The 18,194-nt window shown below is 42.5% G+C and overlaps 1 protein-coding gene across 3 annotated transcripts in view; it reads right to left on the minus strand.

The window, feature by feature from the left end:
• Positions 1 to 6,057: 6,057 nt before the first annotated feature.
• Positions 6,058 to 18,194, minus strand: part of SNX33 (sorting nexin 33) — a 511,273-nt gene continuing 499,136 nt past the window's right edge. For all 3 annotated transcript variants that reach the window (XM_044077231.1, XM_044077232.1, XM_044077233.1), the window contains exon 3: positions 6,058 to 7,535. In XM_044077231.1, coding sequence (XP_043933166.1) covers positions 7,282 to 7,535 — 254 coding nt within the window. In that variant the 3' untranslated portion in view covers positions 6,058 to 7,281. The remainder of the gene's footprint in view (positions 7,536 to 18,194) is intronic.

Consider the following 18,194-nt stretch of genomic DNA (forward strand, 5'->3'; position numbering starts at 1 on the left):
AAAGAAGAAAAAAATTATTTAGAAGGCAGTGACACATTCATAAAGTCCAAGCTGGGTATACATCAACATATTCTATAATCGTTCGTAAGAAGGATGGTATTTATAAAGTCTTAAATTAGCTTAACTGATCAGATACTCAGAGGTATAAGAAGGAGGTGGACTTAATGTAGCAGTAGAGAAATTAGTATATAGTGCACATAAAGTACAGTTGTGTACACTTACCATAAATGTAGATGTTCGAGTGTATTCACTGTTGCAGTCATTACATTTGGGTAATCTGCTTGCAGGTTGCCCTCAGTCAGCCTGATTAACAAAGTCTTGGGTCCTGCGTTGGTTGCTGTCCCTTCTTCCATGACGTCAGGTCGTCAGGGGGCATAAAACATGCAGCTGACACCATTACATCAGTTTTTCTTGCCCCAGATGTCAGGTGCCCCCCTAATGGGGAGCAAATAAACATAAAAACACAAAGGTATACCTCCAACAAAAAAGCAAATACACCAAAAAGGCTTTTAAGCATAGTAAAAGAAAGCAGATGTATAGCCAAAAGAAGTTAGGGGGCAGGAGGGAAGGTAACCAGGACTGCAACAGTACATACACTCGAACATCTACATTTATGGTAAGTGTACACAACTGTTCTATGTTCTTCGTGTTTCACTGTTGCAGTCATTACATTTGGGTAGATTCCCAAAGCTATGGTTGGGAGGAGGAGTTTAGATAGCATTAGGGCCAGCTATAAGGCCCTGCAAGACTGCAGTGGCAAAGCCAGCTCTGGATTTAGAGAAAATTGGCAAATGATAATGCTTGATGAAAGTATGTACAGAACTCCAGGTAGCAGCTTCTAGGATGTCCCTGGTAGGAACACCTCTGAGAAAGGCTGTAGAAGTAGATGCAGCCCTGATGGAATGAGGTCTGATCCCCTGGGGGATAGGTTTTCCATGGTGCTTGTAGCATAAATAAATGCAATGGCTTATCCATTTAGAAATGGTTTGGTTTGAAATAGCCTTCCCCTCTGCCCCTGCAGCAAATGCTACCAGCAGTTGTTCAGATTTTTCTTTGAGGTTTAGTCCTGTCCAAGTAGAATCTAAGTTGTCTGTGCACATCGAAGGAATGCAGAATCTGTTCCCCTTTGTTCTGTGGATTGGGAAAGAAGGTTGTTAAATGAATGGACTGATTAAGAGCCACACTGGAAACCACCTTGTGCAGGAAGGATGGATTGGTTCTGAGTGACACCCTGTCTGCATGAAAGATGATGAAAGGCTCCACTGCCATAAGGGCCTGTAATTCAGATACCCTTCTAGCTGAAGTGATTGCGAAAAGGAAAGCTGTTTTCCAAGAAAGAAATGTAAAGTCTGCAGTAGCAGCTGGCTCAAAAGGAGGTAGAATGTGTTTCTCCAAGACAAAGTTAAGGTCCCAGGCTGGGGTTGGAGCTCTCCAGGGTGGTCTCAAATTTTTGGCCCCTCTGAGGTACTGCTTGAGCAGTGGATGAGAGAAGAGGGGAGGTTTGTGTTATAATGAGCTGAAATGGCTAAGGCGTGGATTTTAATGGAGGAAAAAGACAGGCCCTTGTGAAGCATCTCAGTTAAGTATTGTAAAATCTGAGGTAAATTGGGCGCTGCTGTGCTCATCCATTGAGATTGGCTCCAGGCATAGAATCTTTTCCATTTTTCAGCATAAGATTTTCTAGTACTAGGCCTCCTTGCCTCAAAGATGACATCCATCACAGGTTTGCTGAGGGATGGTAAGGGAGAGTTTAAGTAATTAGCCAGGCTGTAAGGTTCCGTGTTGGAAGCTGAGGGTGCAGAATCTGGTTCTCCTGCTGAGACAGCAGGGAAGCTGTCTGAGGCAGGTGCCATGAGATAACCATGACACACTGCACAGGGGGGTACCAGTGTTGGCGCTGCCAGTCTGGAGCAATCAAAATCATCCTTGGTTTGTCCTGGCTTTCTGCCTGAATTTGGGACACTATATTTAAAATCCATTTGTCAAATCTTTCCCCAAATGGGCAGTCAGAAAAGAAGGAAGTCACTGAGACAGTTTACCATAGGGTGTGTCTTGTTATTCCCAGACTTGGAAGTGGGACTTAGCTTCTTCCATCATTTTAAGAACTTCTTCAGCCTTGTTGCCAAACAGGTGGTCCTGGATTAGAGTTATTAGATCTTCAGCCATTTTATCATTTGTTTTGATCGAGATTTAGGCCTTAGTAATGAAGGAGGTGTTGATTTAATATGCACGTCCATAGGCCTGAATACACCCTCAGAAGCTGGTGCCAGCACAGCGGCTCTGGACCCATCCAAGGTAGAGATATCCGCGGGTTCCACAGCTGAAGTATCTCGGGGCATACCGGACTCCGAATGGGTCTCAGTAGAGGCCTGCGAATCAGAAGTAGAGGGTATCAGGGGCCGCGAAAGCGCCTTACTGAGTACCGGCAAACTGGCGACTGGCTTAGGAGAAGCATCGCCGGCTGTTTTGGACCTCTGCGGCCTGTCTCTGTCTTTATCTTTGCATTTTTTTCGAATCTTAGTAGTCGGATGGCTAACCGATGACATTTCTGGATAATTAAACCGAGAACCAAAACATTTAGAGGCAAAAATATACCAACAATGAATAGTGCGTTGATTAAATAAAGCACAAAACCGACAGCAAGGTACATCGTGGTCAGGGTCTAGGCAAGGAATACAGTACGAATGAAAATCTTTATGAGGTATTTGCTTTCCACAAGTAATGCAATTGTTAACTTTTACCGACATTGGTAAGGAGCAAGAAAAAGTTTTCCCAACGGGGTACTTAGCTTTTAGTCGAAGACTTCAGTTCTGAAACTTGAAAATGAAAATTGCAGGAGTCTGCCGACCAGCACTTGCGAACTGCTTCTACTTTGGGCACCGCACAGCAAGAAAGACTGATGTAATGGCGTCGGCTGCATGTTTTATACCCCTGACGACCTGATGTCATGGAAGAAGGGATAGCAACCAACGCAGGACCCAAGACTTTGTTAATCAGGCCGATTGAGGGCAACCTGCAAGCAGATTACCCAAATGTAATGACTGCAACAGTGAAACATCATAACATAACAGGAATGGGATTCTTAGTCTGGGTTAGTACATGGGCATAGCCAGTGAGTTGTAAGGTAAAATTTGAGTTTCTTTTTGAATAGTGCAGTTGAAGAAAGAGATGTGAGTTCACAGGGAAGTAGGTTCCAGGTTTTTCCCACAGTGTTAGAGAACAGTGAATCCCCTGCTTTATTGTTGGGTATATGTATGGATACCAGTAGTTTATTTGCTGAGCATTGGGTTGTAAGATTTTTATATGGGGTGATTAGACTCATGAGTATTGGTGTATTGCTAGGATGATAAAGGGTCTTATGGGCGATAATAAGTTGGGGAAATTGAAGCTGATAATGCAGCTCCAGCCAACCTAGTTGTTTTAGATTATGACAGTGGTGGGTTCTAAATGGGGAGCCAGTGGCAAATCTGGCAATGTTATTGTAGGCGGTTGCCAGTTTGTTGAGGTTGTTTTTAGATAGATTAGTGTAAACAGGTGAAGCATAGAGGAGAGGAGAGATGAGGTGGGTGTGGGCAATAGTAGTTCTAGCTACAGGAGTAAGGAAGGGTTTAATCTTATAAAGGGAGCTTAGTTTTCTGTTAACTGATTTTATTGTAGTGTTGACGTGAGTATCAAAGTTAAGGTTGTGATCTGTTATTACTCCTAAGAGTTTGGTGGTTGTGTCAGGAGATATGACAGTGCCATTATTAGACTTGATAGTGAAGTCAATTGGTGTGGACTTTTGTGTCAGAGTGAAGAGCAATAATTTTGTCTTTTTGGGGTTAAGGAGGAGGCAGCATTGTAAGAACCATTTTTCTACTATTTCAAAGACATTTTGGGTTAGGGACTGCAGTTCAGAAGAAACAGTAGCGGAGCATATTAATGTGGAATTGTCTGCATATTGTATGCAGGTAGCTTGAGGGATGTTTACATTTAGATCGTTGATAAAAATTGAGAATAGAAGCGGGCCCAATATAGAACCTTGAGGTACACCAAGGGTAACAGGAAGGTGGATAGATAGATTATTATCCCAAAGCACTGCCTGTTGCCTATTATCTAAGTAGGATTTGAACCACTGTAATGCCTGTGTAACAAGTGAGAAGGACTTAAGTATATTTAAAAGTAGCTAGTGGTTGACCATGTCAAAGGCTTTTGAGATAAGGGTATAAATCACCTTACAGAACTTACCTGGCAATGATTTAACCAATCATAAATCCCACTTCAATGATGACTAGTTTAAAGCACAAAAAACAAGTCTGTTATGAAAAAAATATGCCGTATGAAAAGTAATGACAAAAATACAGCAAGATCAATTTAAAATAGTTGTAAATAACTTTTAAACGAAAAAGATACTACCCGATATAATTGTAACTTGACAGTCAAATGTAAAATTGCCTTATTTTTGTAGTTCATCATTTCTATATGATGCCATTAGCTACATGGAATTCACAATGCAAAACCTACAAATCAGATCATCCATCTGATGTTCTTCATGTCTTCCCGGGGGGTTGTATAATGGATGCTTACAGTTTCTTCTCAGTAATGATTTCAATGACCTAACGCCTCACTCCCTAAATTTTCATATATATTTTTTCTGATGAAGTCAATTCAAGTGAGCACTTACTGTACTGTTTATTACATCATTTTGTTGCTTTACTAAGTCTTTTTTTTATTAATTTTTTGTGTGCAACTTTTAAATTGTGGCTGCTTTTGAGCCATCTGTGGATGTTTATATATATTTATATATTTTTTTATAAAAAATATATATATAATATACAGGCACACACACACACACACACACACACACACACACACACACACACACACACACACACACACACACACACATATATATCTCCATCCATCCACAATCCCTTTTTCACATTTTTACACATGGAGTCAGGGTGTCAATTCAATAGTGACAATCATCTACAGCCAAGGTTTACACTGCCACGTGGCTAGCCCTGCCATAGTAATTCTTCCACAACACACACACACACATCTATGGCCAATTTAAAGTGTCCAGTCCACCTATTGCATGTGTTTGGAATGTGGGAGGAAACAGGAGCACCCAGAGGAAACCCATGTGAACACAGGGAGGACATGCAGACTCTGCACAGAAGGCACCACAGCCGAGAATCAAACCAGGGAACCTCTTGCTGTGAAGCGATATATGTACATACAAATAAAACTTCAGTAACACCTATGCTTCAATTTCAGTCTAAAAAACTATTTCTGTAACTTAGTAACCCCAGTTAACATATGGAATATTTGCATGAAAACATACTACCTACATGAATTTCCACATTTTCGCAGTAAAAAACACAGCAGCAGGCAAAATGCCCAGTTCATCTGCCTACATCACTGTAATCTGCTCTTGCACTTTAGTGCTGGCTTGAGAATTTGTTTGTGAAACTGCTATATTGACAACAGTCTTGAAGGTTAATGGAGTTGTAATGCACTGGTGGATAGGTACAGTAGGAAATGAAGAGTGAACCACATTGTATTCAACATATAGTCTGTGTAAGAAATAAAAAAATAAAAGTAAAATATAACACTGTAGCTGTTGAAATGTTATATTTATAAAAGGTTTCTAAATTATTTTAATTCCTACAACTCTTTAGCGCTCACCTTTTTTATATTATTATTATTTTTGGTTCTTGTAGCCCATTACCTCTGCAAAAGTTATTCTCAGGAAAGTAATGACAATTACTTACAGTCCTAGTTTACATGTTAAGAAACCTTGATCTGGGGGAAACTAAAAACCATTTGATTGCACACTGCTTTAGAATCTAGCAATGCCCCCAAAATCATTTAAATATGCCCATCTGGAGAAGAAAGTCTGATGCTCATATCCTCTGATGTAGTGAATAACACATACATTCTGAAGGAATTGCTTTACCTTCTGCTGTACCATCTAACACAAGGAAAAGCTACAGTTCTAACTGGGTGAGCCTCCATATTAAGCAGCAATTCTCATTTACATCAGTGAATGCAATAGTGCATAGAAACCATTCATAAAGTAATATTTTATGCATTTATTCATTTGTCTAACTAGGTTAAGATCCTACAGGTGCAAATCTGTTGGAGTTGGCTGAGAGCTCTGACCTATATATGTCATTTGCTGAATTAACAAATATGCAGGTAGACAGACTGTTCAGGTCAAAAGCCAGGTCTACATGCTAAAGCTTGTTAGAGAACCATTTCAGTAAACATTCTAGGCGTCAAGCAATCATCATAGAGGCAAAACAGAAGAAAAGATCAAAGTGCAAAGGCACTAGAAGGTTACAGTTCTACCAAAACAAGAAATCTTCATTTACAGTAGTTTTACTTAAACATTAAGAGATCATTAATGCCACAGTTACAAGTAAACACCATAAAGTTCCTAATTTAAAACCTTCTCTAATGCTGATCAGACACATGTGATACTGTGGAAATAATCATTATATCTCAGATATGCAAAGGAGTGTGATTTACTCGTGAGAAAAAAAATGTAAACAAACATAAAACCTAAACAATGTAAAAAACATAAAGAGCAGCAGAATTATGGGTAATGGCATCTAAAAATGATCATAACGTTGGATGGTTTCAGGTGCAACAGTTTCTATTTAACCCCAAACCTTTTCCCACGGGGACCCCTACATTTCTGTATAAGATTAGGGTATAACATTCTTTTTACCAAACAAGTTCACAAAGACTTCTTGTTCATGCCTATATCATCTGACCTGAAAACACACAAACCTGGATGCGTACATTCCTCAATCTATAACACCAGTGGAGTGCAATGGAAATTACTGCCATAGCTCAGATGGTGAAAAATGTATGTGGAACCCTTTCCTTCACAGGGCCCATCAAGACTGTCATTGTTGTTTATTTTTTTTTTAATTAAGAATTAGTACAATTCCTTGCTATTCCACAAGTAAACTTGTTTGAATATACTAAAGACAGGTGACTCATATGACATTTCTCTTAACCGTTTAAAAAAAAAAAAAACAGAAACTAGTGTCCTTAAGTAAAGGATTCCCTTGATAATTTGAGAGGATGACAGTGACAGTCCAACCAGAAACAAAAAGAGGTAAGATGAGTCCCACTAAAAAGGAAGTCTGATATCTCAGTAAAAAGATCTCCACTTGGGGACCAAATTCCCAAGAGATGGCTTTGACTGTTTCCAAATATGGAAAGGTCGGTTTGGTCTCAACTCATGTTTTTATAGTCCAAGACAACAACCAGACAAAATTTCAGTTACAAATTGTCATACATGCGTAGTGTGCGCTCCAACTGTTGGCTCACTCGCTGATAGAAGACAATCTGCTGTTTCAGGTATGACTGCATCATGTTCTTAAAGTCTGCAATCCGACGCTCATGGAAGTGGTTCATTTCTGCTTGAAGGGCAAAGCCAACAACACGGCATCGTCTGCGAATTCCATCAGTCTCATCCTGATCCATTTTCCCCTCATCACTCATTCGCTGGCTTTCTTTCACTTTTGCAAATGCACCTGTTGAAGGAATAAAAACATTGATGTCAATCAAGCTGTAATGAAAGCATTCATAAGTAAACAATATTCTAAAAAACAACTCGTTTTACAAAACATAAAATGTACTTAACTATATTTATGAACTTTGTAACAATTAATATTTTGTACTTTGTAAACAGATATGGATTAAAAATTACATGAACTTGCTGAAGATTGTTGCTGCGAAAGGTGAACAGACACAGACATAAAAAATACACAAAAATAAAAGAGGCACAGTTGCATGCTGTCAGCTGTTTATGAATGCAAAACATACAGTTGTGTAAGAACATACCATAACAACAGATGCTTGAATACATCAGTGTTTTGGTACTGCTGACTTATGAGGTGTATCCTACCAAGGATACTGTATATCCTACCAGTCTACAAAGGATTGGGCACCTTCTTCTCATACCATCCATCTGACCCATGACCTATAAACAAGTCTATGTGCTGGTACTTAAGGGATGTACAGAACTGAAAATCCCTCAGAGGTTTCTTGCCATGGGGAAAAAGGGCTAAGGCTAGAGCTTGAGGATTAACTCGGACCCAGATAAGATACAAAGAGAGCATGCAATACTACAGGAGATCTATCTTGGTCATGGACACAGAGAGAGAGAAATGAAAGGAAGGAAGCAAGGAACGTGCTTACACTGCAACATAGACTTATTCAAGCATCGACTGTTACAGCAAGTTTTTGCATAACTGTACTATGTTCAGCAAAAGATCACTGTTGCAGTATTGCTGACTTATGAGATAATTAACAAAGCTATTAAGTAGAAGAGGTAGAGGTTTGAGGAAAAGAAAGTACCGTTGTGCAAGAACTTACCCTAACAATAGATGTCCTATTTATCACTGCTGTAGTCATCAATGATGACACCTGGCAAGGTATCAAAGCTTTACCTTCCCTTTGCTTTACATCTGATGCATGATGTCAGCCTGTATACAGTGGAGTATAAAGATGGACCATCTTCAACCAGTGGTCTGAAAACTACTGAGAGAGAACACTAGTCAGCTAGGAGGGGGTGTAGCTACAATTAGTATTAAAAAAAAAAAAAACTCCCCCCATACTTACATAGGAGAGCAAAGGCTACAGCACAAGAGAGAGACAACTGAAGATGGAAGCGAGTAAGAGAAGAGGTAATGGAGGGTGGATGGAGTACTGCAACAGTGATCAGCAGTACATCTACTGTTATGGCAAGTTCTTATACAACTGTACTATGTCTCGAATGAAATCAATGTTACAATATTCCTGATATATGAGTGATTCACAGAGCTAAAGGAGGAAAGAAGGGTGATTCACTATTGAGAAAAATTGTCCAGCAGTCTGGACACTGTCCTGGACCCGGACAAAACATCAATTTTGCAGTGTTTGTTAAAGGTACATATAGAGGACCAAGTGGCTGCCTCCAAGATAGACCCACAGTGACTACCCTAGTGAGATGTGTTTTAGCCCAGTAAGATAAGGTCTTACAGTGATGTAAGTAGCAGACAGTAACAGCATTTGAAATCGAGGCTGCAACATTTTTGTTTGGAAACTCTCTGTCCGAGCTTTAGGGTCATAAATGATACAATCAGCTGGTCAGTCTTTCTGAAGGATTTAGTTTTGTCCAGGTAAAATCTGAGCTGCCCGTGTATGTCTACAGAGTGTAAGATCATTTCTTCCCTGTTTTGGGGCTTGGGAAAGAAGGTGGGAAGATGAATGGCCTGATTAAGAGACAGCTTGTTCACTACCTTAAGCAAGAAGGATTGGTCAGTCCTGACAGTCACCCCCGTCTCTGTGAAAAATGAGAAAAGGGGGAATGGCTATAACAGCTTGTAGCTCAGAAACCCTCCTGGCAGAGGTGGAGGCAAAGAGGAGGATGGTTTTCTAAGGACAGAATTTCAAAGAAGCAGAAGAAACTGGTTCAAAGAGAGGCACAGTAAGATTTTCTAGCACAAAATTATGATCCCAAGGCTGACAGATGGTTTTCCTTGGGGGTTAATATCCAGAACTCCCTGGAGGAGAAGCTTGACCTCCAGTCTAGCCATAAGTAGAGGGCTAAGAGAGAAGCAGGTATTGATAACAGACAAAAGAGCTTTTATGGATCATTAGGCTAAGGCTGATTAAAGAAGCTCATAGAGGTATTGCAGTACCATAGGAAATTGTGCTAAGAATAGATCCTGCCTATGTTTGCAGCTCCAGAATGAAAACCTTTTCTACTTAGCCATGTAAGATTTTCTGGAAATAGTTCTTTAATCTGTAGGATTTGTTCCACCTCTTCAGAGAAGAGTCTTTGAGGGATTAAAATCATATCATCCACAGGGTTAGGCTGAGGGATGTAAAATCTGGGTGCAGCAGCAATTGTTTTTATGGAGTTATCAAATCCAGCTGCAGAGGAATCCTCCTGTAATTTCCTTTTGCTAGGTGAAACAACAAGGGGAACCAGTGTTGCCTTGGCCAGAATGGAGCCAGTAAGAGGAGTTTGGGTGTCTCTTTTTGTGCTTTGAGAAGCATTTTTGTAAGGAGAGACAGGAGAGAAGGCATATGTCCTCCAGGTTGTGGAACAAGGGTCCCTTCTGCAGAACTAGGGGAGCTGAAGATCACTTGGTGAAGCAAACAGGTTTGTTTGAGGACTGCCACACTACAGTGTAATGTTGTGGAAGACCTCTCTGTTCAAGGTTCACTTGTGGGGTCTTCCAGGGAGCAACTTAAGCAGTCTGTTTAGGATGTATATGGCTATGAACGTCAGGTTCATTTATGCTACCAAATTCCAAGCCTGCTCTGCTAACCTGTAAAACTGGTAAGACCTGGTGTCTCCCTGTTAGTTTATGCACCACATGACAGCGGTGGTGTCTGTTTACACTTGGAGTGGTCCTGGTCTCCAAAGGTGGATGAAAATCTGTAGCGCTGGCAGAAGAGCCCTGGTTTCTTTCAGGTTGATGTGTTCTTTCAGGAAATGGGACTAACATTTCCCCTGCACTCAGTGTGACCCTGTGCAAGCTCCCTATGTGTCATCTGAGGCATCCATGTGAACCTGTTGAAGAGGAATAGGAAGAGGAGAAGGTGTGAAAGGTAATCCTGGGTTGAAGACCTGTCCCTTCTACCGCATAAGCTCCTTCCTGAATCAAGGAAAGAGGGGAATCAGGGTGTCTAAGGCGTGACAGTGCTGGGACCACACAGACTTCGGGTATCAGTAAATTTTCCTCACACAGAGTCTGGCTAGGGGGAGCATAGGGATGGTGGCTGCCATGAATCCCAAAGTCCTTAGTGTCTCCCTTGCAAAGCAAAGGGTAGCAGAGCAGTGGTCCCAGAAACAACTGGTTGGGCTGAGAACCTTCCCTGGAGGCAGGTAAGCATGCATTTTATTTGTGTCCTGCCTGCATCCCAGAAACACCAAGTCCCATGTAGGAACCATGCGTGATTTTTTGTAGTTTACAGTGAAACTCATACCAGTCAGAAAATGGAAGGTGAATTGAAGATGCTGAAGATGAAGAATCTCTGGAGAAACAGCCTGGATCAGAAGGTTGCCCAGGTATGGGGAAATATGAATTCCTTGAGTATGGCAGAAAGCTACAACGTGAGGCTTCACACACTCAATCCAAGACTGGATTAGCCAGTTAGGAGGAGAAGATCAACACACACATCACATGACATCACAGACAACAAATAGCCCCCCTGTTAGCACACCACCACTATCACATAGCAACAGAAAGCACACGACTACGTTCGTGGAGGCTCTTCTAAAAAATCTGCCCAAACAACAGAGATCTCCAAAGCACAAATGCAAGCAACCATCCCATCCAAGTATAACCCACAAGACACAACCAGTGTGCCACTCAAGCTAAGCCCCTAAGGCAGAACAATGTACCAAACACATTAGTCATAGGTGATTCAATTGTAAGGCACACTGACATCCCACTCACTAGGCTGAATATGGAGAAAGTCACGGTCAGCTGCCTGTTGGGTGCCAGGATTCACCACATAATGCATACACTTGGGTCTCTCCACAGCAAGTACAAATATGACTTTATCATCGTACATGTTGGTGTGAATGACCTAAGACATACCTCCCTGGACTACATGAAAAGAGACATGGAGGCGCTCTCTGATCTTGTAGCCCAGGTATGTATGACCCTAGCCCTGAGTAGCATTCTACCATCACAAAGAATGATACCACAGTACAAGCAGAAAATGATTGACTTCAACAATTGGCTAAGCAACTGGTGTCATTCAAAGGGAATCCAGTATCTGTCTGCTTGGGATGACATGATAGACCTCGATACTTTGCCAGAGATGGCCTGTATCTGTCACCCCTGGGATTCGGGATAACGGCCAAGGCCCTTGCCACTCCTACAGTGCCTTTTTTAGGCAATGCCCTGAAGACAAATTTACCACCATAACATCTGCTAGTAAATGCACCCTAAGGGTTATGCTACTCAACACTAGAAGTCTAAACCTCAAAATGCACTCGCTCGAGTCACTCTTCAAATTGGAGAACATCGACATCTGTGCAGTAACAGAGACCTGGTTCAAAGGTCCCGAGAGCACCCCTGCACTACCAGGTTACAATGCATATCACAACTTTTGTCCCCCAAATCTGAACCATAGCCCTAAGGGATGTGATGACCGAACCCCCAAAGGCAGAGGTGTTTCCATCTTCATAAAAGATACACACATCTCCAGATTTGTTGCCCAACATAACGCATCAGAAATACTTCAAGTACAGTTACCACTGGACAAAACTGCAGTCCATGATGTAAGCCTGCTACAGATCCCCCACAATGCCCCAGGACTCCTACTCTGCATTCCTGGACACTCTGGAAAACATCAAGATCCAGCCTAATACCCTTATTCTAGGAGACTTTAACTACCCCTCCATTGGTTGGAAAGTACAGTTGTGTACCTACCATGAATGTAGATGTTCGAGTGTATTCACTGTTGCAGTCATTACACTTGGGTTATCCTGCTGGCAGGATACCCGCAGTCGGCCTGAATTCCAAAGTCCTGGTCCGGCGTTGGTTGCTGTCGCCTCTTCCCTGACATCAGTGCGCCAGGGGTATAAAAGATGCAGCCGATGCCATTTTCTTCAGTTTTTCTTGCCCCAGATGTCAGGTGCCCCCAAAAGGGTAGGCTAAAAAACACTGCTAATAAAAGCATGCACTAAAATAACAATACCTTCATCTACAAGCAAATACACCACATAGGTTGTATAGGATAGAGAAGTACAGAGAAGTCCCAGCAAAGAAAGGGGGATGGTGAGTGGGTAACCTGGACTGCAACTGTGAATACACTCGAACATCTACATTTATGGTAGGTACACAACTGTACTATGTTTATCGTGTTTCACTGTTGCAGTCATTACACTTGGGTTGAATCCCAAAGCTGAGGTTGGGCGGCTGGGTCTAAACAGAACTAGGAGTAGCTATAATGCCCTGCAAGACTGCAGTGGCAAAGCCTGCTCTGGATTTAGAATAAAGAGGCAAGTGGTAGTGCTTAGTAAAAGTGTGCACTGAAGTCCAAGTTGCAGCCTCCAAAATATCCTTGGTTGGTACTCCTCTGAGGAAGGCTGCTGAGGTGGTCTAATGCCTTTAGGCACTGATTTACCATGTTGTGAATAGCAGAAACGAATGCAGTGTCCTATCCATTTTGAAATAGTCTGCTTTGAGATAGCCTTTCCTTGTGATCCTGCAGCATATGCCACTAAAAGTTGCTCAGTTTTTCTGAAAGCTTTAGTTTTGTCCAAGTAGTAGCATAGCTGTCTGTGTATGTCCAAAGAATGCAGAAGTCTCTCCCCTTTATTCTGCGGGTTTGGGTAAAAAGTAGGCAAATGAATGGTTTGTTTAAGAGCCACACTGGACACTACCTTAGGCATAAATCTTGGGTTTGTCCTTAGAGAAACCCTGTCCGGATGGAAGATAATGAAAGGTTCCACAGCCATTAATGCCTGTAACTCTGAGACTCTTCTTGCTGGAGTTACTGGTTGGAGCAGAGCTATTTTCCATGATAAGAATTTTATGTCAACTGTATTGGCTGGCTCAAAAAGAAGCATTGTGAGTTTTTCCAAGACAAAATTGAGGTCCCATGCAAGTATTGGTGCTCTCCTTGGAGGTCTTATGTTTTTGGCTCCCCTGAGGAACTGCCTAAGCAATGGATATGAAAAAATAGGTGGGTCTGTATTGTAATGAGCTGAAATGCAGAGGCATGGATCTTAATTGATGAGAAGGATAGGCCTTTGTCCAGCATCTCAGTTAGATATTGTAAAATCTGAGGAATATCTGGAACAAGCATGTCAATTCCTTGTGCCTGGTTCCAAGCACAGAATCTCTTCCATTTATCTGCATAAGATTTTCTGGTGCTGGGCCTCCTGGCCTCCAAAATTACATCCATAACCGCTTTAGAGAGAGGTGTATTCTGAATGGTTACAGTATCCTCCATGCAGCTAGATTTAGAATTCCGAGTTGGCTGTGCAGGATCTGATTGTTTTGTTGGGTCAGTAAATGAGGAATTTGAGGCAATGTCCAGGCTGGGCCTTGGGACAAGTTTCTTAGGATTGGGTACCAGTGTTGGCGTGGCCAATCTGGGGCAATCAGTATCATTTGTGGCTTCTCTTGTCTGACCTTGAGGGGTACCTTGGGGAGGAGAGGCAGTGGAGGAAAGGCATATACTGTAAGGTTGTTCCAGCTGAATGACCGGGCATCCACTTTCCATGCTTGTTTGTGATAAGTCCTTGTGCAGAATCTCTGAAGTTGGCAGTTGTGAGGGGAGGCAAAAAGATCTATGTCTGGGTGTCCCCAATTCCTTGTTATCACGCTGAAGATTTGTGGATCTAGTTTCCACTCATGAGGGTCCATGAGGTTTCTGCTTAGTTCGTCTGCCAGAGCATTTGTTCTTCCTGGCAGGAATTGTGTTTGCAGGTGTACTTGGTAAGTCAATGCTGTGTTCCACAAAATCATGGCTTGTCTGCAGAGGGGGTAGGAATGTGTGCCCCCCTGCTTGTTTATGTACCACATGACTGTGGTGTTGTCTGTCTTTATCAGCAGCTGTCCTGGATGAAGTAGGTCCTTGAAGGCTGTCAGGGCATTTTGTACAGCTAGAATCTCTTTTTGATTGATGTGTAGATGCCTTTGGCTTGGGAGCCATGTGCCCTGAATACATTTTCCTGCCATGTGGGCCCCCCCAGGCATAATCTGATGCATCTGTTGTTAGTGTTTGCTTGGCTGTGGGTAAAGTGAATGGCTGTCCCTTGTTGGGGTGACAGGCCTGTGCCCACCATCGAAACTCCTGTTGCAGGCAAGGAATGAGGGAAATTAATGATTCCAGGCTGTGGCAATGTTGAGTCCAAACACTTTTTAGGTACCATTGTAGTTTCCTCATATACAGTCTTGCATATGGAATTAGCAGAATGCAGGAGGCCATGTAGCCCAGAGCCTGCAGAATTTTTCTTGCAGATAACTGGGTCTTTGTTGCCATGTTTTCGAAGTAAGAAGTCAGATGCCTTTGTTTGTCTGGTGTGAGATAAGCCATCTGGGCAGTAGTATTTAAGCTTGCACCCAGGAATATGATCTCTTGAGAGGGTACTAGTTTTGATTTCTTTTCGTTTACTGTGTACCCTAGGCAAATTAGTAATCTTTTTACAAACGCCAGATGCTTTAGTAGAATGTCTTTGGCCTCTGCTTGAATAAGGCAGTCATCCAAGTAGAGATATATTTGAATTCCTTTTTGTCTGCAAAATGCAATTACTGGTGCCAGGCATTTTGTGAAGACCCTAGGCGCAGTAGATAAGCCAAAGGGCAGTGCAGAGAATTGGTAGTGCCATCTATGAATCTGAGGTATCTTCTGCAAGATTTGTCTGATTGAGACATGTAGGGATGCCTCTTTGAGGTCCAAAGTTACAAGCCAAGCCTTTTTGCCCAGTATGGGCAGAAGCTGCGGCAGTGTCAACATTTTGAATTTCAGAACGTCCAGAAAAGTATTTAGAATAGATAGGTCCAGAATCGGTCTCCATGCTTTGTCCTTTCTTGGTACTAAGAAAAGTCTTGAGTAAAATCCTTGTCCCTGCTCTTGTTGTGGCACTGGCTGAATAGCCCTCATGTCCAGGAGGGATGAAACTTGGTTTTGTGCCTCTGCCCATTTATTGTGTGGCAGGTCTGGCATACCTTTTGCCCTTGGAAGGGTGTGAAAGTGGAACCTGTAGCCCTGAGAGACTATATTTAAGACCCATTTGTCCTGGGTAATCGTGCCAATTTTGTGAAAAAAGTGCTAGCTTTCCCCCTAAGGGTGCTGCCAAAAGATAAATGCTTGGCATTGGCAGAGGAAGTCATTGGGACTGTTTCCTATATGGCTGTGATTTGTCTTCTCCGCTTTTGGAGGTAGAAGCCCCCCACTGTTTAGGCCTGTATGAGCCCTGGGGCTGTTGTCTGCCTCTAGGGTGTCTGTATCTGCCTCTTTGTGGTCTGTCTGACAAGGGAAAGGACCAATTCTTAGAAGGCCAGTTCCTGCTAAATCTGGGTGGCTGCACCTGTAAGAAATCCTTCACTGTCTGCATAGATTTAGCTTTATCCTCCATTTTCTTTTAACCTCTTCTGCCTTAACACCAAACAAAGTATCATGCTGTAATGGAGCATCCAATAATTTTGCTTTAACATGATCAGGCAGAGTCTGTTCTTTTAACCAAGCATGCCTTCTAATGACTGAGCCTGTTACAGCGGCCCTGCAAGAGGCCTCCAGGGAATCATAACCACATGGCAAAGTATGTTTCCCCACTTGTTCAGCTGCATGGAATAAATCCTGCAATTCTTTGTTCTCAGCACATTCAGAATTTGTCAACATTTTCTTTTTTTAACAGACATTAAATATTGCTGATATTTAAGCATATGAAACTGACAATTTAAAGCCCTTACAGCCAAGGTAGCAGAAGTGTAAACTTTTTTTCCCCCATCTGTCCAGTGCCCTAGAATCTCTATCTGACGGGACAGGGTTTTTTGCAGTAGCAGCTTTGACCCCTTTGGGACCCTGTGAAATAGTTTCTGGGTCAGCAGCAGGGTTTTTATATAGAAATTTATGAGAATCTGGAACCCTGTAGTATCTGTCTAGCTTAACAGGTGCAGGAGGTAAAGAGTCGGGAGACAGGCCGGACTCTGAAAAGACATCATCTACAATATGTAGAACAGGAGGAATAGCAAGAGGTCTGTGCTGAGGCAGTAAAAGAAAGTCTCTGAGCCTTTTCTTAGAATCTGAATACTCTTGGCTCTCCCAGTGGAAATGCTCCCTCATGGTATGCAAGGTTTCCCCAAATGAATAATGCTCAGAAGGAGAAGCTTAAGGAATAGATTCTTCAGCATCAGAATCCTCATAGGGAGGAATAGAGTATCCCTGTTCTGAAGAGGAGTCAGAGGAAATGGAAACCTGATCAGAGGAATCATATTCAGTGTCTTGCCTAGGCCTCTTATCAAGAGGGGGATGGGAGCCCCTGATCAAAGTAATTAGGTCTTCGGCCATTTTGAGCATCTGTTTCTTAGGCATGGAAGTCTGTCCTGGAGAATGTTGTACTTGTTTTCTTGTCTTTAAAACTGTTTTAGTCTTTTGTCTTTGATGCTGACGTTGGCTTGATATAAAGCTGTGTAGGTCTGAAAACACCCTCAGAAGCCGATGCCTGCTCAGCGGCTCCAGACCCATCTGAGGGATTAGTTTCCGAAGGCCCAATACCTTGAGTATCCAGAGGCCTAGCTGTCTCCACGTGGGAGTCGGAGGCGGCCTGTGGCTCTGAGATAGCGGGTGTCAGGGGCTGCGAAAGCGCCTCACTGAGATCCGGCGAACCGGTGACTGGCCTAGAAGAGGCTTCATCATTGGTTTTGGACCTCGGATGCCTGTCCTTTTCTTTTTCCTTGTGCTTTTTATGAACTCTGGTCATCGGCTGTTCTGATGGCATTATGTAGTTAAACCTCCGGCCAAAGTAATGAAAAGCAAAATCGTACCGATGCTTAATAGTGCGTTGGTTAAATCTAGCACAAAACTGACAATTAGCAACGTTGTGATCAAGGCCTAGGCAAGGAATACAGTAAGAGTGAAAATCCTTATGAGGTATTTGCTTTCCACAAGAAATGCAATTGTTAACTTTTTCTGACATTGGTCTGGAGCAAGAAAAAAGTTTCCCCAACGGGGTACTTAGCTTTATTGAAGACTTCGGATCTGAAATTCAATTTCGAAAATCTCAGGAGTCGGCTGACCGGCAGCAAGAAAGACTGAAGAAAATGGCGTCAGCTGCATCTTTTATACCCCTGGCGCACTGACGTCAGGGAAGAGGTGACAGCAACCGACGCCAGACCAGGACTTTGGAATTCAGGCCGACTGCGGGTAGCCTGCCAGCAAGATAACCCAAGTGTAATGACTGCAACAGTGAAACACGATGAACATCAACTACTCCCGCTCCAACTCTTGCCCAACATTTCCTGGAATTCATCAACTCTAATGCCTTGGATGAACTCATCCTCACCCTCCACTAGGGGAAACAACATTCTTGACCTAGTCATTACAAACATGGGGGACCGCTGCTCTACTTTTTTGATAAACCCCTCCCTGGTCAGACCCAACCACAAGTTAATCACCACTGATATCCAAATCCCATCCCCACCCCCGAAAATGGAAAACACAATGAAAAACTT

The sequence above is a fragment of the Protopterus annectens genome, chromosome 7.part0 (genome assembly GCF_019279795.1).
Source record: "Protopterus annectens isolate FY-2018-M chromosome 7.part0, PAN1.0, whole genome shotgun sequence".
NCBI lineage: Eukaryota > Metazoa > Chordata > Ceratodontiformes > Protopteridae > Protopterus > Protopterus annectens.